At 41.9% G+C, this 21177-nt stretch overlaps 1 protein-coding gene across 1 annotated transcript in view; it reads right to left on the bottom strand.

Annotated features, from left to right (window-relative positions):
- The window catches only part of ANKDD1A (ankyrin repeat and death domain containing 1A), a 49710-nt gene that overhangs the window by 21249 nt on the left and 7284 nt on the right, over window positions 1-21177 (bottom strand). The window contains exons 3-6 of the mRNA XM_036735562.1: window positions 18714-18812; window positions 15834-15932; window positions 12173-12277; window positions 6155-6253 (exon numbers count right to left, since the gene is read on the bottom strand). Coding sequence (XP_036591457.1) covers window positions 6155-6253; window positions 12173-12277; window positions 15834-15932; window positions 18714-18812 — 402 coding nt within the window. The remainder of the gene's footprint in view (window positions 1-6154; window positions 6254-12172; window positions 12278-15833; window positions 15933-18713; window positions 18813-21177) is intronic.

Here is a 21177-nt window from a genome sequence, read left to right as displayed (position 1 = left end):
TTTATGATTTCATTGCAATAAAGAACTTCTGGTGAGGTAACTCACTCCACTGATGCAGCCTGGAAACTATCCCAAACCTTATGGTCTGAGAAAATCATTTGGGGTACTGAGAGGTTACATGACTAGCCCAGAAGCATTGAGCCAGCTCATGTCAGAGGACTTGAATTCAGGTTTTCCTGACTGAGATCAGCTCTCTCTGAAGCCATGCTGCTTCTCATCTTTCATAATACTCAGTAAAGATTTTTTTCAAAAAACCTGAAATTTTCCATTCATTTTTCCCTTAGAGTAAGCAACTTGATAGGTTCTAGGAGAGATACAGAGTTTAGATAAGACAAGACCTCTTTCCTCAGGGAGCTTACAGGCTATCAGGGCAATGACACATCAACATAGATAATCATGACACAGAACAATATGATGTAAAAATATCAGCAGTGGGAGAAAAATTAATTAGAAACTTCCTACGAAATCCTAGAATCTTAAACTTCAAAGGAACTTTAGATGTCAATTAAGCCCAACCATTGGGTCAACTAGACCCAATGCCAGCATACCTTCTACAGCAGAGGGTCTGTGAACTTGTTTTTAAAAATATTTTGATAATTACATTTCAATGAAATTAGTTAATTTGTAATCCTATCCTGATTTCAAATTCTGGCCTCAGACACTAATTAGCTGTGACCCTGGGCAAGTCACTTAACCCTGTTTGCCTCAGTTCTTCATCTATAAAACAAGCTGGAGAAGGAAATGATAAACCACTCTAATATCTTTGCTGAGAAAACCCCAAATGGAGTCACAAAGACTCAAACATGACTGAAAATGAATCAACAAGAACAGTATTTATGCTTTTAAAAAACCATTATTCTGAGGAGTCTATAGGCTTTGCCCAATTGCCAAAGGGGTCCATGACACCCACCAAAAAGTTTAAAGCATAAATATGGTTGTTGATTCATTTTCAGTCCTGTTTGAGAAGCTAGCCCAAAGAGATGGTCATATTCTGGTTCAATCCACACCAAACACAGCACCCTCACACCAGACAATGGAGGCTCATACCCTGACCCATCCCTTGGCTGTTGCCTGGTCCTAAAGTGTTAGAATCTGGGGATGCATGTTATTTCCCCCAAACACTTAAACCCCTTGAAGGCAGAGATGACAGACAATTTTTATCTCCGTATTCCCACTGCCTAGCACAGGGCCTAATGAGTAGTAAGTATTTAATAAATGCTTGTCAGTTGATTGGCCGGTTAGAGCCTCTCACCAGCAGGTGTTGCTGGTGAGACAGGACATTGGGAACAACCAGCTCCAGGAGCACAGCCCATACTTAACAACCCATAAATAAACCTTGGTTTCCGAAAGGCTCTGCTCCCTGGGAAAGGTGCAGCCTGGACTATCTCATCTGTGCTTCACCCGGCGACTGAGACGGAAGTGGCCCAAGTCACCCTCAGTTAGACAACCTGATGTAAATAATCCTGTCTGAAAACGTGCATGAGAATAGTCGAGGGGCTAAAAATACTGATGAACGTAACAGACGGCTTTATTTACACCGCGGCTCCAGAGCCCACCTTCTACGTGATCACACACACACACACACACACACACACACACACACACACACACACACGTCAGGGGGTGGCTAGTCCCAGAGCTGTAGGAAGAATCTCCAAGCCATTGACTCTTCACGTTCAAAGACACACAAAGGAAACAGACAAAGCTTGGGGGATGTCACACATCCCGCTCCCAGAAAGGGGTTGAGAGACTGTTTGTTCCTTTGCTTCTGGTTTATAAATATCAGTGTACTGTGCTTTGAAGGTTGAGGCTGTTTGGATTTCCTAATGTAAGCCCACGTCATCCTCATCATCAGAGCATGGTGCTCCAAGCCCAAATTCCTGTTATCTTTGGTCTGATCGACTATAAATAACAGCTAGCATTTATAGGTTTGCAAAGAAACCTTACAAATATTATCTCATTTGATCCTCATGGCAACACTGGTTAGCCAGGGACACAAAGCTAGTAATTATCTGGGGCCAGATTTGAACTCAGTTTTCGTTTCACTCCAGGCCCAGAGCTCTATCCACCATACTACCTAGCAGCCTATAGGGTGGGGCAGGGAGGGGTTCATCTTTGTCTGTATTCCCAGCACAATGCCTGTCACACAGTAGGCAATTCAGAAATTCACTGATGTGGAGGTGGGGGAGGGAGGAATGGATAATTTTGATTACATTAAATGAGAAGGGTTTTGCACAAACAAAAGCAATGCAGCCAAAATTAGAAGGAAAGCAGGAAACTGGCGGGGCCCCCCCGCAGGATTTATAGCAAGTTTCTCTGATAAAGGTTTCATTTTTCAAAAATATAGGGAACTGAGCCATAAGAGCCATGCCCCAATTGACAAATAAACAACAAGAAGAAACCAAACTATCAATAGTCATATAAAAATGCTCTAAAGCAATAATTAGAGAAATGCAAATTAAAACAACTCTGAAATACTGCCTTGCACTTTCAGATTGGCTAACATGACAGAAAAAGAAAATGACACATGTTGGAGAGGAAAAATAGGGACACTAATGCATTGTTGATAGAGTTGTGAACTGGTCCAACTATCCTAGAGAACAATTTGGAACTGAACCCAAAGGTCTAGAAAACTGTGCATGCCCTTTGACCCGGCAATAGGTCTACATCCCAAAGAGATCTAAGAAAAAGGAAAAGGACCTATATGTAAAAAATATACTTATAGCAGTTCTTTTTGTGGTGGCAAAGAATTGGAAATTGAGGGGATGCCCATCCATTGGGGAATGGATGAACAAGTTGTGTATGATTGTGATGGAATACTAGTGTGCTATAAGAAATGACAAGCAGGATGATTTCAAAAAAACCTGGGAAGACTTTTATGAACTGATGCAAATTGAAGTAAGCAGAACCAGGAGAACATTGTATATAGTAATAGCAGTATTGTAACAATGATCAACCGTGAAAGACTTAGCTATTCTTATTAACACAGTGATCCATGACAATTCCAAAAGATTCATGATGAAAAATGCTGTCCACCTCCAGAGAGAGAACTAATAAACTGAGTGCAGATTGGAGAGTATTTTTTCCCACTTTTTACATTTTTCTTACTTTTTTGTTGCAATGTGGCTAATATGGAAATGTTTTGCATGACTTCACAGGTATAATTGATGTATTGTTTGCCTTGTCAATGAGTGGGGGGTGGGGTTGGAGAGAGGAAGAGAATTGGGAATTGAAAATAATTTTTTAAAATAAAGCTAAAACAAATGAAAATAAATGTTCATTGATAGACTCAGGGGATATGGCCCCTCTAATGTCTGAGGGCCCTGGACAAACTCCAGCACCCTTATTTTCAGGCAGGGATTCCTATGCACCCATTCCAAAAAAGTTTCCCCAGATATGAAAAGCATTGGAAGAAAGCAATATACACAATGACAACAAGGCAAACAGAAAGATCAATAAAAACATTAACCTGAATACTGTGTATTAACGATCCAGGTTGGCCCCCAATGAAGAGATAGGAGAACGCGCCTTTCCCACTCCTTTGCAGAGGTGGGAGATCACGGATTTGAAATGCTACATATAATGTCAGCCTTGATTGATGTGCTCATCAGTTGCCTGAACCACCTTTTTATTTCTTTCTTTTATTCTTTGAAATAAGGGCTGGTTCTCTGGGTGAGGGAAGCAGAAACAGGTGTCTTGGGAGAAGGTGATGCCAAAACAAAAGATATCAATAAAATTGTTTACAAGAAGTACTATGGGAAATGGAACAGCTGGGTGGCACAGTGGATTGAGTACCTGATCTGGAGTCAGGAAGACTCAACTCCCAGAGTTCAAATCCAGCCTCAGATACTTATTAGCTGTGTGACCCTGGGAAAGTCACTTAACTCTGTTTGCCTCAATTTCTTCATCTGTAAAATGAGTTAGAGAAGGAAATGGCAAACCGCTCCAGTATCTCTGCCAAGAAAACCCCAAATGGGTTCATGAACAGCTGGACATGACTGAAAATGACTACTGAACAACTACAACTCTAGGAGGTGGGATTTTTGTCCCATTTTATCCATGAACTAGCTGTATGTACTTAAATGGGATTTCACCTCTCCAGGCCTCGGTTTCCTCATCTGAAAAATAAGCTGATTGGACTTAATGAACCCAAATGTCTTTGCCAGCTCTAAAAATTGTGACTGTGAACATCCCACATCTAACGATGAGAATTCAACCCTGCCCATTGACTTCCATAATCGTGTCAGGTGATCGGTACAAACACGATATTAGATCTTTATCCCCCATTGATTAATTCATACTACTGCTGCTGCTCCTGCTAACGATAACAGTATAACTGGCATTTACACAGTATTCTAAGGTTTGCAAAGCACTTGGCATGTGCTCTTTCATTTGAACTTGGCAACCACTGAGGCAAATACAATTCAGGTTATCGTTTTTCTCATTTTAAAGATAAGGAAACTGAGGCACAGAGAAGTTCATGCAGCTAGTGTCAGAGGCAGAATCTGAACCCATGCCCAGCACTTTCTCCATTACATTCTACTCTATTTTATCCCTTGTTGAATAAGCACCTAAAGCTAATTATTGTTATTTGTTGCTCAGCTGTTTTCAGTCCCACTCTTCACAACCCCATTGGGGTTTTCTTGGCAAAGACACTGGAGTGGTTTGTCATTTCTTTCTCCAGCTCATTTTACTGATGGGGAAACTGAGGCAAACAGAGTTAAGTGACTTGCCCAAGGTCACACAGCTAGTAAGGGTCTGAAGCTGTATTTGAATTCAGGAAGATGAGACTTCTTGATGCCAAGCTCAGTGCTCTATCCACTGCGCCATCTAGCAGCCCTTCAAAAACTAATGATTATTTACAGGATATTGTCCAAAACTTTTCAGCAACATGACATTTTGGCTAAATGGTTTAAATAAACTAATATATAGACTGATTATAGAAATAATTTGCATCATGATTGGTTTTGCCCATGGGCACATTCTCCAGGCTCTGAAGAATTGTGAGGAACCAAGTATTAAACAAAGGCACTTGTACCTTGACCAGGACCTGCCATCCATCAACTGTAGAATGAATTCCCTACTTCTTAGCTCCCCTGCCTGAGCAGTTCCTCTGCTCTCACCTCCACTACACTGCCTTCAAAGCAGAATTAGAGCCAGAGGCCTCAAGTGAGGGTGTGGGCAATGGCATTTGATATTGTAATCTATCAAATTGGTCTTGGTACTATTACATATATGCGACACCCCATCTTCCAGCAGGGACTAGTCGTCCCTGGCACCTGGAATGTTCACCCTTCTCACTTCTATCCCCTGGAATTCCCAGTTTCCTTCAGAACACAACTCAAAGGCAGTTTATGAGACCTTTTCCTTAAAATTTTTTTTCTGAATTCAAATACCAAATAAAATAAGCATTTCTATACACAAAGTAGAATGGGGCAGAGGGTGGGGGAGAAGGTAGAAAGGTTGTACGTGAAGCCATGAATCTTTTATGTACAGTTTCTTTTTCCTTAAAGTATATAATAAATTCAACATGAAACTTTCAAAGCTGTCTTGCTTGTCTGTGTTCCCTTTTGAAAATTTTCCTGATCTCCTCCCTTGATCTGCTAGTACTTTCTCTGCAAAAATCATCTTCTATATGTTGTATCTATCTATCTATATATATATATATAAAAATATATATGTGTGTGTATGTGAGTATATATGTATATGTGTATGTATATATGTGTGTGTATATGTGTATGTATATACACACATACACATATATCTCCCAGAGAATGGAAGCTCCTTGAGGGTAGTGTTGTATCTCTAGCACCTAGCACATGCCTGGCATGTAGCAGACCCTTGATAAATGCTCACTGGCTGATTGATTCTAGAGCATCCATTCTCAAACTTTTCCATCTCAGGGTCTGTTTACACTCTTAAGAATCATTGAGGATCACTCAAAGAGCTTTTGTTTATATGGGTTATATCTGTCAATATTTAATGTATTAAAATTAAATTATTTTATGATAAAAATAGTTTTGACCTGGAGGAGTCTTTGAAAGGGTCTGAGAAACCCCAAGGGGTCCCTGGGCCACACTTTGAGAACTGCCCATCTGGAGACTAGAAATTCTCCAGCTTCCCCCTCCCTCATCCTAAGCTGGGCTCTCAGTACCTTGTCTTTGATGCCATGGTCACAGCCGAAGCCAATCAAGAAGTCCAGAGTGTCAAGCTGCCCATGTTCAGCCGCCAAATGGAAAGCTGTCCGATCCAGCTTTGATTTCAGGAAGAAAAATACAGTTATTTTCAGTGCAACCCAACAAAACAGTCAGTACCTTCTTCGCTGGCCTCCAGCCCCACCTCACATTTCCTCGGGGGTAGACCCTGCAAAACAGTCCCAGCAGTAATCACAGAGGACTCGAGTCACCCCTAGAGTTCTATGAAGCAGGGACAGTCAAATCCTCTGATGTACTTAAGAACTGACATCAACAAATGCTTAACAAAAGAGCCTCATTCATCCAGCATTCAGCTGCTGAATAGTGGTGAATTTTTCCTTTAATAGAAACTCACCCCTTTAAATATCAATGCTTCATTACATCAGGAATCCATGATTTTAATCAATTTAGGCACCCCTCCCACAATCCCTAGTGACAAACATACCTCAACACCTCATATGCTGTATGTCTAAGGAGATCAGTATTTCCGAGTTGCTGTGGCCAAAAATAAAATTATTTCCCTTCTGATGATAAAATTCCTCAAACTTAGCTAGACTGATCCTCAGACAAGAGACCCATATGGCTTGCACATTTGCCAATGCATATTCAAACCCTAAGGCAGCTGGGTGACCAAGAGTCAGGAAAATCTGAGTTCAAATCCAGCCTCAGACACTTACTGGCTGTGTGACCTTAGACAAGAAGTCAGGAAAATCTGAGTTCAAATTCAGCCTCAGACACTTACTAGCTGTGTGACCCTAGGCAAGTCACTTCACCCTGTTTGCCTCAGTTTCCTCATCTGTAAAATGAGCCGGAGAAGGAAATGGCAAAGCACTCCAGTATCTTTGCCAAGAAAACTCCAAAAGAGGTCACAAAGAGTCAGACACAACTGAAAAAATGAACGAATGGCAACATTCAAACCCTACCAGTTTGGTGGAACCTGCTGGAGTTTGTTCTTTGTTGAGATAAGCTTCAAGAATCTAGGAGCATTTCTGCTATACAATAAGGCATCAGAGTAAGGCTGTAATGGAGGAGTAATAACAAAATTGTCCAAAAGAGCAATCTGGGGACAGAATTCTCTCTAAAACATATCTTATGTACTTCCCTGCCTTTTTAAACTGAATTTTGGACATGATTTAAACCTTCTCTTGATGACTCAGGGCCATTATTATGAATATTATTACATTATCATAATTTGATGTTCCGTCTCCAAATCCCTCTGACTCTTGGACCACAGCACACCGATACTGTCCATGGGGTTTTCTTGGCAAAGATACTGGAGCAGTTTGCCATTTCCTTCTCCAGTTAGCATAATTTAGTTTAAACCAATAAACATTTATTAAGTACCAGCCTGTATTCAGGCTGTGGGAGATAGAAAGCTTAGAAAAGGCACGATTCTATCCCCACAAATTTTACATCAAGAAGAGGGATGAGCACAATAGTATTCCATTACAATCATGTACCCTAACTTTTTTTATACACTAACTTATTCAGCCATTCCCCAATCAATGGACATCCCCTCAATTTCCAATTCTTTGCCACCACAAAAAAAGCTGCTGTGAGGATTTTTGTACAAATAGATCCTTTTCCCTTTTTAAAAATCTCTTGGAGATATATTCTATAATATGAATAAGATATAATACAATATTATTAGATAAGTATATTAGAGTGGTACAAAACAAAATGCTATGTATATTATGTGGACATGGTCAACATAAGAAATTGTTTTGCCTGACTATGCGTATTATAAGAGGTTTTTTTTGAAGGGGGGTTCTCCCAATAGAGAAGGAGGGAGAGAAAATAAATTTTTTGTTCATTGAAAAAAAATTTTTAAAAAAATTTTTAAATGCTATTTGAGTTCCTAGGGAGAGGTCACGATGATACCCACAGGGATGTTGTGTTCTATAACACAGTGAGACCCTCAGGGGTGTGCTGAGGTATTTGGGCCTATCTTTCAGCCTGCTGAAGTATCCAAATCCCTCTGTCAGCTCTTTGTTGTTTTTCTGACTCTTACCTAAATGTCATGTAGTGAGCTGTCACTTCTCGTTAAAGGACTCTAGCTTTACAAGTGAAAGGGAACTGAAACGTCATCAAATCTACCCCCCTCATTTTTACAGTTGGGGAAACAGAGGGACAGAAAAGTTAAGTGACTTGTCCAGGGATACACAAGTAATAAATGCTGGAGTCCAAGTTTGACCCTTGAGGCAGTATACAGTCAATGGGGAAAAAGTCTGGCTCTGAAATGAGAATCCCTGTTTCAAATCTTGTCACTGTGGGTTATTACTTGTGTGACCTTGGACAAGTCACTTAACATCCCTTCGTGGGCCTTAGTTTCTTTATTTGTAAAATGAAGTGGTGGGATTATTCCTTCCAGCTCTAAATCTTGTTGTGGTTCAGTCTTTTCAGTCACATCTGACTCTCTGTGACCCCATTTGGGGTTTTTTTGGAGTGGTTTGCCATTTCCTTCTCCAGCTCTTTTTCAACATGGGGAAACTGAGGTAAACAGGGTTAAATGACTTGCCCAGGATCACACAGCTAAATAAGTACCTGCTGTTTGTCCTTCATTCTCAAAGAGGATCATGACATCAGGAAGGTGATGCCATGACATGCAAGTGAATTGGATTTAAGTGAGGGAGGACTGTGCAAAGTCACCAGCCTCACTTTCTCCTCCAGAGCCATCTAGGTGCAGTGGCAAGACATAGATCAGGATGACTGGAGATTGCACAGAATGCAGCAGGAACCTTGGCCTTTCTAAGGTAAGGTCTTTAACTGGTCTCAGTTTGAGGTAACACCCATTCACTGATTATGTAAATAGTAGTTGTTTCAGTTTTGGCCAGAAACACTGAGGGTCTTCCCCTCCCAGACAGGTTTGTTTTTGTTTTGTTTTTTTATGAGGTAAAGAGGCCTTTCTCTGCCTCTTTTCTTATTAAGCCTTACTTGCTTTACCTCAAACTGAGACCTGTTAAAGAAGTAAGTGTCTAAGGCTGAATTTGAAGAAGAGGAGTATTCCTGACTCCAGGCCCAGAACTTTATCCACTACTCCACCTCACTGCCCAGCTCTAAATCTATGACCCTATCATCACTCCCAGGTCCTTGGACTTCATATTCAGGATTCTTTCTCTTGGCTATTGGGGCATCTTACTCCAGTAATTTCTCTTCTTCCTAATCTGCTGGAAGCTGGGCAGCCAGATAAGCAAACTTGTTAAATTCTATCTAAAGTCAGAGTGAATGGGCTCTGCAGGAGCCCCCAAAGGGCTTTCCTGTGAATGAAATGCATGAACTTTGGTGCTACCACTCCATGGCCTCTATGTCACTTCCCTGGAGGCCTTTTGCTAACTTCTCAGCTATGTTCCAAATAGTTCAGGCTGCATCTTGTTATACAGTAAGTTATGAGGGTTATATTCCCCTGTTAATAAACAAGGCCAATTGGACTACTTTGAAAATAAGAGGTTTAGGCAATCTGGAGTCACATGGCCCAGGAAATGGAAATTTTAGTCCCTATGGTTTAGCATAGAGACACAAGAAATGTCCAAAAAGCAAATTAAAGGGAGGAATAGGAGGTGCAAAGGGAGATGAGAGCCAAAGGCCCACTTAGCCTGTGAGTCACTGCAAAGACTCCCTTCCTACAGTTCTAGAGTTGGCTGGTCCATGGTTTCTCAAGTGAATACACATCCCAATGTAATAGGTCGATGGGGGAAGAAAGGGCAGATTCTGTTTAAACTCCACAAAGGACCGTGTGGTCACCAGCAGCAGTTTGTTCTGGGACAGTTCATTTCATTGATTAAGCACATGTTGACTAATTCCCGGGCCTTTATGCATGGGCTCCCAATGAGAAGACAGACATTGGCAGTATCAAGAGATTTTTGAAGCTGGGTGATCTCCAAGCTCGTTGCCATGCCCTCTTTATGCCATGGCCTCCTCTCTATGGGTCTCCAATGGGAAGGGAGGAGCAGCTGGTAGATACTTTCCCTCCCCAGCCCTCACACAAAAGGGGGAATCTACCATCTGGACTTTCTCCTCCTCCCCAGTGATCAAATACAATAAATATGTAAAGTGTTTTGCAAACCTATCTAAATAGGAATCGCTACTATCATCACTGTCCTTTCCTCATGGCTTTGGGGAAAATGAGCCCCTTCTCACAAAAGAGGATTATTACAATGGCTTTTTAAATAGTCTCTCTGTTTTTAGTCTTTCCCAGCTGCCAAGGACAACTTCCTGAGTTAATCCTTCCAGGGCACCGATTTGATCTGGAATCATGGAATCTCAGAGCAGCCCCTTCATTTTGCAGAGAGCTGATGGGTCCTCTATTGTCCAAAAGAAAAAAAAACAACTAAAAATCTCCAGACTGGCATTCAAGACTCTCCATGATCCCACCAGCTACACCTGGACTTCATCATGGTCTCTAGACACTCATCATCCATCAAGATCCCATCAACCCTGAGACTCATACCTCATCAGAACTCCACACCCTGGGACCCCTCCTTCCCTCTGATTGCGTAAGGTGGAGATTGGACTTTTGGGAGCTCCTCCTACATCCTCTATTTATGGAGGGCATTCAGGGCAGTTGTCTCATTTCTCACCTGGCCACACTTCTCTGCACTGCATCAGGCCCCTCACCTAGTTCTTCCCCTCACCGCCTTTTCAGATTTTTATGTACTGTCTTCTCCAATTAGACCATGAGCTCCTGGAAGGCAGGGACTGCCTTTTGCCTTTGTTTCTATCCTTAGTGCCTAGCATAGCGCCTAGCCCACAGTAGAGACTTAATAAATGTTTACTGATTGATTGAATGTATGAGCTGATCTGATGCCAACTTGTTTTGTATTGGGAGCAATATCCTAACCCCTGCCTCCATTTGGATTGGGCACATTTCTCCTTAAATGATATAGAAATTATCCTTGGGGCTTGATCAACTCAGGGAAACCATTGCTGAGGCTGCTGAATTCACTTCTTTGGTACAAAACAGCCCTGAGGAGCTCCCTGTGCGGTCAGATGCTTGGCTAGTGGGCCACAAAAGGCAATTCAGGCAATGGTGCTTTGCTCATTGCAATCGACTCTGGAAGTTCTCATCACATGTCGTTGACAAATATCCTTCTTCTGCTATGCCTAGGTAAATCTTTGGTTAATTGTTGAATGACCTGTGTCTCATCTCATTTCAGGTCCAGTCCAAAATGCTTCTCTAGACTTATACTGACCCCCTTCACATACTCTGTGCTCCAGTCAAATAATTTTGTTTCTTAGTCATTAAGTCGTGTCTGACTCTTCATGACCGCATTTGGGGTTTTCTTGGCAAGATCACTGGATGGTTTGCCATTTCCTTCTCTAGCTCATTTTACAGATGAAAAAACCAAGGCAAACAGGGTTAAGTGACTTGCCCAGGGTCACACAGCTAGTATGTGTCTAAGGCCAGACTTGAATTTAGGTCTTCCACCTAGCTGCCCCATAGTCAAACTGAGACCTGGGAAAGATGTTAGCTTAAAAAGGCCACAGTCTCTAGGCCATCTCCAGTTATCTTGATCTATATCTGGCCACTGGACCCAGAAGGCTCCAGAGGAGACAGTGAGGCTGGTGACTTTGCACAGCTCTGCCTCACTTAAATCCAATTCACTTGCAAGTCATGGCATCACCTCCTCGATGTCATGGTCCTCTTCTGGAACGAAGGTCAAACAACAATAAAGATAATGGCTAACATTTATGACACTTTTTACAATAATAGGTATGATAACAGCACCTAGCTCCCAGGGGTGCTTGTAAGGCTCACATGAGATGATATTTGTAAATCGCTTAGCACAGTGCCTGGCACATGGCAGGTATTTAATAAATGTTCCCTCCCTTCGTTTCAATAAATGCTTACTTACTGGATGAAAGGGAGTTGGAGACCTCTACTCCAAGAAGACTGTGCCTCTGGCCCAGCCTCCCAGAATCAAAAATCTTCATTTTCCTAAAGGGAAAAGTGTCATCAATAAGTTCATAATAGCTTTTACCTTATCAATTCGATCGAGGGGCACGTCCTCCAAATCTTCCATTATAAACTCCAGCACATGTACGTGGCCCCTTTGAGCTGCACAGTGCAGTATGTTCAAACCATTCTGCAAAAGAAAAAAGGTGTGTTCTTCAGTACCCATTGCCCTGTCCCCCAGCCAACACTGTCCCCATCCCCATGGTCACCATTCACTGCCTTGGTCGCTCACGTTTTCTTCTAAGGTAAATGTATTCATGATCCCTTCTCTGACTATGTCCCTCACTTCTACTTCCTAACTTCCTGTGTTACTTAATATCTGGACTTGGTAACTCAGTCCCCAGTTTACAAACAGGTTGGGTCCCAGAAGTAATGCAGCTATTGGGAGCCCAAAGTACATGGAAGTAATGTTATAAAGGATGGCTAGGTTCCATGAAAGAAAATTTTGTACTCTGAATTTTAGGCATGATCTAGATTATTCTAAATCTAAGCATTTTTTTTCTTAGAAAGGAACAAAGATGGGCAAAGTTACCCCATTACTTTGAAAACTCTCTAATTCAAGCTGGTCTGGAGTTACAGTCTAGATATGCTCAAACCGTAGAAAAAATTCTTCACTGAGCTAAACCAGGCTTACGGAGAGCTAAGGGAAAAATTTAGGTAACATTTTGCTTTATCAAATGGAATAAGTGATTTAATTTGCACACCCTTGAACAATAACTTTGCTAAAATCATTCAATCTCTCTGATCACTCCCTTTAAGAGTTCTCCTTTTCAGCTGGTCTAAAGTTTCAGGAAATATTTCTATTATATAATCAGACTTCTTCCTTCTCTTAGTCTGATATAAATCACTTTTGGAGAGTCCTTCCTCTGGGGGTAGGGTAGAAAGATTCCAGTGCAGGTCATTATTTTGGAATTGATAGCTAAAGAAAGACTGATAAAGTTGATTTTTCAAATTAATCCAAAGCTTCAGATGAAGATGATTTTAAAATACTCTTTCATTTTTAATAGTATTTCCGTTTTTCCAATTACATGTAAAGACAATTTTTAACATTCATTTTTGTAAATTTTGAGTTCCAAATTTTCTCCTTCCCTCTCTCCCTCACTTCTCCCCTCCCTAAGACAGTAAGCAATTTGATGTAGGTTATACATGTGCAATCATGTAAAACATATTTCCATATTAGTCATGTTGTAAAAGAAGAAACTAGACCAAAAGAAAGAACACACAAAAAAAATTTAAACAGTGAAAATAGTCTGCTTTCCTCTGCATTCAGACTCCATCAGTTCTTTCTCTGGATGTGGATAGCATTTTTCATCATGAGTCATTTGGAATTGTCTTGGATCACTGTATTGCCGAGAATAACTATCCTTCATAGATGATCATTATACAATATTGCAGCTCCTGGCTCTACTCACTTCACTTTGTATCAGTTCATGTAAGTTTCTCCAGGTTTTTCTGAAATTCACTTGTTCATCATTTCTTAAAGAACGATAGTATTCCATTACATTCATATGCCACAACTTGTTTAGCCATTCCTTAATTGATGGGCATCCTCTCAATTTCCAATTATTTGCCACCACAAAAAGAGTTTCTATAAATATTTTTGTACAAGTAGGTCCTTCCTTCCCCCTCCTTTTATTTTTTAAATCTCTTTGGGATACAAAGCTAGTATTTGCATTGCTGGATCAAAGGGTATGGACAGTTTTATAGCCCTTTAGGTATAGTTCCAAATTGCTCTCCAGAATGGTTGGATCAGTTCACAACTCCACTAGCAATACATTAGTGTTCCAATTTTCCCACAGCTTCTCCAACCTTCATCATGTTCCTTTTTTGTCATATTAGCCAACTGGACAGGTGTGAGATGGTACCTTAGAGTTGTTTTAATTTGTATTTCTCTAATGAATAATGATTTAGAGCATTTTTTTGTATGACTATAGATAGCTTTGATTTCTTCATCTGAAAATTGCCTGTTCATATCCTTTGACCATTTATCAATTGGGGAATGAGTTGTATTCTTATAAATTTAACTCAGCTCTTTCTATATTTGAGAAATACTGGCTCTAAAAATTGTTTCCCAGTTTTCTGCTTCCCTTCTAATTTTGGTTGCATTGGTTTTGTTTGAGCGAAAACTTTTAAATTTAATATAATTAAAATTATCTATTTTGCATCTCGTAATGCCCTCTACCTTTTGTTTGATCATAAATTCTTCCCTTCTCCATAGATCTGACAGGTAAACTATTCCTTGCTCTCCTAATTTGCTTATGGTATACCCTTTATGTCTAAATCATGCACCCATTTTGACCTTATCTTGGTATATGGTATAAGATGTTGGTCCATACCTAATTTCTGCCATACTGTTTTCCAGTTTTCTCAACAGTTATTGTCAAGTAATGAGTTCTTGTCCTAGAAGCTGGAGTCTTTGAGTTTACCAAACACTAGATTGCTATAGTCATTACTGCGTATTGTGTACCTAATCTATTCCACTAATCCACCACTCAATTTCTTAGCCAGTACCAGATAGTTTAGATGATTATCACTTTATAATATAGTTTGAGATCTGGCATAGCTAGGCTACTTTCCTTCATAATTTTTTAAAAATTAATTCCCTTGATATTCTTTTAAAATACTTTTTAAAATATTTCTGAAAGAGAAAGAGCTGAGAGTTCCGGTAATGCTGAATAGATTCAAACTATTCCTTAAAAACATCCTTCTCCCCTTGTTTTCTATACCAGCCTATCACAACAAGAGTGAACTTCCCAAAGTTCATGCAGCAAGAGAGGGGACTGGGGAAATGGCAAAGGTCTCAGGGAGTCTTTGGCAGATAAATATGATATAAATATGATCATAGGTAAGGAGGCCTGTAGGGGAGGAGGGAACAAAAGTTTCAATAGTTTGGGTCTGTAAGTCCCTGACTATAGAGTGGGGAGAGAGGAGAAGAGATAGGGGAGGGGGAGAAGAGAGGGGAGAGAGAAGAGGGTGAGAGGGATAAGAGAATAGAGGGGAGGGAGGGAGGAGAGGGGAGGGAGGGGAGAAAGGAAAAGGGAGGGAGGGGGAAGAGGGAAAGGGAGGGAGGGGAGACAGGAAAAGGGAGGGAGGGGAGAGAAGAAAAGGGAGGGAGAGGAGAGAGGGAAAAGGAAAGAGGGGAAAGAGGGGAGAGAGGGGAGGGGGGAAAGAGGAAAGGGGAGGGAGGAGAGGGGAGAGGAGAGAGAGAAGAGGAGAGGGAGGAGGAAGGGGAGAGAGGAGAGGGAGGGGGAGAGAGGAGGAGAGGGAGGGGAGGGGGGGGAGAGAAGAGAGGGAGGGAGAGCAGAGGGGAGGATGTGGGGAAAGAGGGGGAAGGGAGGGAGAGGGGAAGAGGAAGAGAACAGGTGTTGCTTGGGTTCCCATCTCCTCTCCCCTCCCCCACCCCATATACACAGGAAGATTGTACTCACCAACACTTTTCCTCAAGGTGGTGGCCCTGTTTGGATCCCAGAACCCCAGGATAGTCCTGCTTAAGCCTTATAGAATGCAATCTAGAAGCTAGTTGGAGAAACAGCACTGGGGGTGAGGGGTGGAGATCCTGCTTTATTACCTTGCTGGCTTGCATTCCTAGGCCTCCCTATAGTTCCCTCCCAGCACCTGCTCCCAGCTGGGTCAAGTGGCTCTGTAGTCCAGCCTCATCTGCCCCCAAATTCAGGCAGTGGTCTCACCTTGTCCTCACAGTTGATCTTGGCCCCTGAATTGACTAGCAGCTGTAGGATCCTCAGGTGGCCAAACCAGGCAGAGAGAAGCAGTGCATTCATCCCAAACTAAAGGAAGAGAAGAAAGATGCATAGACTGTGGTTTTTTTTCCTTCATTCTTCCTGTAGCTGTGTTTCTTCCTGCTCCAGAGGCGTGTTTATTTATGGGCTCATATCACATGTCCAGACACCCCTGCATATCCATGTGTTGAGGCATGTGTACATATTCATGCCTCTGTGTCTGCGTAACCTTATATCTGCGTGTCCATGAACCTAAATGTCACAGAATTTTATAATTGTGACTTGTCGGTTCTCTGAATTCCCTCAGGAGGGAATTTTGAAGTCACATGGTTCAATCTCCCATCTAATGCGGGCATCCCCTCTCCCCCAGAGATGATGCTTAGCACAGCACCTGGCACATAGTAGGAGCCAAATAAATTTATGTTAACTCACTAGCTGAGTACAGCCCATCTCAAGGATGGTTATTCAAGCCTCAGTCTGAACCCTTTCCCAGGACAGCCTATTCCACTGAAAACCCTTTATGTTCAGGCAAAATTTGACTCCGTGTAGCTAACCCCCTTGTCCTATCGCTTCATCTCTAGATAAGGGGTCTCCAAGCTTTTTGGATGGTGTACCCTATTAGCATAAAATTTGCTAATATTTTTACCAGAATGAAATAAAGACAAAATCATATTTAATCCTAGAGTCAGCAGGGAATTCTTGGAGCTTACTGACTAGGTCGTGATGAGATTGACCAGGGAGTATCGAGGTTATATCTAAGCTTTAGGTGATCACTTTGGCAGCTGAGTGGAAGATGGTTTGGAGCAGAGAGAGACTTGAGGCAAGAAGACCAATTAGGAGACTATTACAAGTCCAGGAAAGAGGGGATGAAGGCCTGAGCTGGGGTGGTGGCTGAGAGGAAGGGAATTTGAGAGATGTGGTGGGGGTGACAATGACAATATTGGGCCATTTAAATGGATACGTGGGGTGAGGGAAAGGACCGATAAGCTGGAAAGATGGCAGTGCCCTCTACAGAAATAAGGACATTCAGAGTGGGGATGGGTTTGGAGGGAGGAAATGATATGAGAACGAGGATGTAGAACCTTACCTATCCATGCCTCACTGACCCATTGAAAACAAAAGTGGGGAGAGGTGGGAAAGGCAGCAAACTGAGGAGCACCTACTGTAGCCGTGAAACGATTCAATGGACAGATGGGGGAAGGGGAGGACTGAGGGATTTGTGAGGGCCTGGGTGGTGAATGGGTTATAACCACTCTGAAAGGCTAACACCTGACACTTCCACAGGAAGCCAAGAGGGAGGCCAGAGGGTGAGCAATAACCGTTCTGTTCATCCCTTTGGATGCAGTTATTTGGCTAGCTAGAAATCCAAGTACAATTATTTACTTCACAAGAATATCATGAAAGACTTTATCGAATGCCAAATACTTTTCCTAAATCCAGTGAACATGCATATTATGTGTCTGATTATCCACAGGTTTGGGGGCAGCTAGGTAGCTCAGTGGATACAGCGCTGGGCCTAGGGTCGGAAAGACCCAAGTTCAAATCTGGCCTCAGACACTGTATGACCCAGGGCAAGTCACTTCACCCTGTTTGCCTCAGTTTCCTCATCTGTAAAATGAACCAGAGAAGACAATGGCAAACCACTCCAGTATCTTTGCCAAGAAAACCCTAAATAGGGTGATAAAGAGTTGGACATGACTGAACAAAATCTGCAGATTTAGTTCCAGAGTCATAGGATTTAGATCTGAAAGAAACCTTAGAGATTATCTAGTCTAATCCCCTCATTTTACAGATGGGCAAACTGAGGCCCAAAGACAGGAAGTAATTTTCCCTACATAACTCCAATAGTAAGAAGAAAAGTCAGAATTCAAACTGAGATCCTCTTCTTGGCTTTTCCACCATATCACACCACAGTGGAGACCACATCAGGAGACCACAGTTCTAATCCCTGCTCTTCCATAGACCTTTTGTGTGACGTTGAACATGTTGCTTTGCCATTCTCAACCACGAGGATCCGCTTTCTCATCTATAAAATGAGGGAGTTGGACCCCTTCTCAGAATAATGTTTTTAAGTACATACAATTACAAAGGGAACTGATTATATTGAAATAAATTATCAAAATGTTAAATAAAAACAATTTCACAGATCCTAGGCTAACAGACCCTGGCTCTGAGATGCTTTGTAGCTCTAACATTCAGGGATTCTTTATAACCAATACCCCTTCTCAGGCCATCTCATCCAACCCTACCTGAATAACCAATCTCTCTATAATATATCTGACAAGCAGTCATCCAGTTTTTGCTCAAAGACCTGTAGTGAAGGAAAATCTACCTTCAGAAGCATCCCATTCCATCTGTGGGTAGCTATATTTGTTGGTAAGTTTTTCCTTCCATCAAACCTAGTTATGACTGTAATTTCTGCTCATTGTTCCCAGTTCTGTCTTCCGAAACCAAATGGAACAAATCCATTTCCTCTTCCACATGGCGGCAGGCCTTCAAGTGCTTCAAGACAGCTATCCTATGCCCACTAAATGTTACCTTTTCCAGGTAAGACCTCCCAGGCCCTCTATAGCTGCATTTGTCCACATACCTGTCTGGGTCTCTCTATGCCTGTGTCAATCCAGGTACCTATGAGTCTGTTTCTGTGTGCCTATATAAGATATTATTAAGGCACAATGGTGTTCTTTTTAGTTTGGAAAGTATAAATTAAATGTTGCAGGTTAGTGGAACAAATTTAGAGTGAAAACCCTGTGTTTTAGATTAAGGCACGGAGAGATCTTTTTTTTTTGCCTAGAAATACGCAGTAAAAGACCATGTCCCCCTGCCTACCTTGTCCTTGTCATCCACAGACACCTCGTACTCCAGGAGTAGTCTCACAGCTTGCTCATGCCCGGCCCCAGACGCCCAGTGCAGTGCCATCCTGCCCATCTGTCCAGGACAACAGAGAATCCATCAGCCCCAAACCTGGGCTGCCCCTTTCCTGACTGCTATTCACGAACTACAAAAAAAAAAATCATACCCATTTTCTCTCCTTTATTCTCCTCCCAGTAGGCTCCCAGCATCTTCTGGCCTCCTAATTCCCTGCTTCCCTTCACGCTTCTGCTTATTCACTACGGTAAAGAAGGCTGGTACAGCCTTTTAAAATTGAATTTTGTGTTTAAATGGATATAAAGTATTTCAAAAATATAAAATGCAAAGGATTTATCCTCAAACATGGCAGAAAGGAGGAGTGGGCAAGAGAAAAAAAAAGTGACCATAAGGTCAGAGAGGAGAGGGGGGAATAATAAATGAGAGCCAGCTCTATTGATCCAAGAGCTGAAATGGTAGGAAAGGTAGAACATGGTGCATTTAGTCTCTCAGCCCATCACCTCAGAACCTGTGGCCTAGGTGGCATGTCTTCTAAAGTTCAGGTAGGGAACAATGTAATTATGCTCACCTTCCCCTGAGGCAGCTAGGTTGGTACGATGGATAGAGTTAGGATCACCCGGCCTCAGACACTTACTAGCTGTGTTAGCCTGGGCAAGTCATTTAACCGTTGCCTGCCTCGGTGTCCTTAACTGTAAAATGGGCACATATCTCCCAGGTTGTTATGAGGATCAGATGAGAGGATATTTGTAAGGTGCTTAGGCAGGCACATATTCCAGGTCCAGGTATTGTTAGAATCTGGCTACATTATGAGCTGCCTTTCAGCTGCTGCCCTCCTCTCTGCCCCACATTCCCTACTTCAATAGGTGTTTCCATTTACATGCTTCTGAAACCTTCCCATTCCAGACCAGGCATGCCAGGTTGGTTCTTGAGCTAAGCAGCTGCATTTAAAACCTTCCTGCCCAAAGCAGAGGGTTGTCTCGGTTCCTTAATTTTGTGTGTGTGTGTGGGGGGGACCAACGCTTTGTTCTTTTTCTTTTAAAAATCTTTTATTGATATATTTTGTTTTTACATTACCAAATACTTCCCTCCTCCTTCCACTCTACTGAGCCATTCCTTTTAACAAAAACATTAAAACGAAAGTAAAAAAAAAAAAGGCAGTTCAGCAAAATGGAACCTCTTTTGCCTCTGACAGCATATGTAATATTGCACACCCATAGTGCTCTGCCTTTGCAAAGAGGGAAGGAAGATAACATTTTGACTTGGGCTTTCTACTTCTTCTGCCCTAAACATGTGTTAGGTATTTCCTGGCTGCTAACCATCGAACTGCACTATTAACTCTGTCTTGCTCTCATCTCTAGAATGTACATTCTCCTGGTTCTTGACTATGTATTTGCCTAAACTCTTGACCACCTTTCTTGCCCTGATCAATGGTGTTTATGGCCCCCTGATTCATGGCTGTCTGCCAAATCTCTCTCTCACCAGTTGCCCCAGACTTTCCTTAAGGCATAACTGCCTGATTTGGACTCATGACCTTGAGGTGACCATTGGTACCTGTGTGTATCGATAATTCAGATGGTCCAACAGGCTCTACCTTGATCATCAGCTTCTAGGACCCGGACAAGGTCCAGTCCATTCTCGCACCTCTATTCCATCCTGGGCTCTCAGGCTGCCCCCAAATTTATTAGACCCATTGCTATTTAGGGGGCATAGATAGAGTTGGATTTGGAGTGAAAAAGACCCAAGTTTAAATACCACCTCAGATACCCAGCAGCTATGTGACCCTGGGCAAGTCACTTAACCCCCTTAAACTTCAGGTCCCTCATCTGTGTAACGAGGAGGTTGGTTTGATGCACTTTAAGGTCTCTTCTAGCTCTAGATCTAGGAGCCTCTGATGCTACTTAGGGTCCTAGAACTAACTTCACCCACAGATACACCCAACAACCAGGACTAGCCAAAGTGGACAGTTAGAGACAGCAAAGTCAAGAGGCATTTGTTACATGTTGACTACCACGTGTCAGGCACTGTGTTAAAGAATGGAGGAACAAGGAAAGGCAAAGATGGTCGCTGACCTCAAAGAGTTCACAATCTATAACTTGGTATGTTTCTAATTACAAAAACCGCCCTTAATATGCCAATATAAAGTCATTACTTTTTTATTCTAAATTTAATGATCAAAGAACTTTTTCATATGCAAAGTAGAATTGAAAAAGATAATATGTGTAAAAAAAATACATACAAATTACTTTTTTTCAAAAAGTATATAATAAATGTAATATATAAAATTACTTTGACCCAGAACGGGAGTTCTTAACCATTTTTGCATCATGGACCCCTTTGGCAGTTTAGTGAGGCCTATGGACCCCTTATCAGAGAAAGGTTTTACTACCAACATTCATAACTGAAGGAAATGTTAAATTTTAGTTAG

The sequence above is a fragment of the Trichosurus vulpecula genome, chromosome 8 (genome assembly GCF_011100635.1).
Source record: "Trichosurus vulpecula isolate mTriVul1 chromosome 8, mTriVul1.pri, whole genome shotgun sequence".
Lineage (NCBI taxonomy): Eukaryota > Metazoa > Chordata > Mammalia > Diprotodontia > Phalangeridae > Trichosurus > Trichosurus vulpecula.
This window is presented reverse-complemented; position numbering and strand designations above follow the sequence as displayed.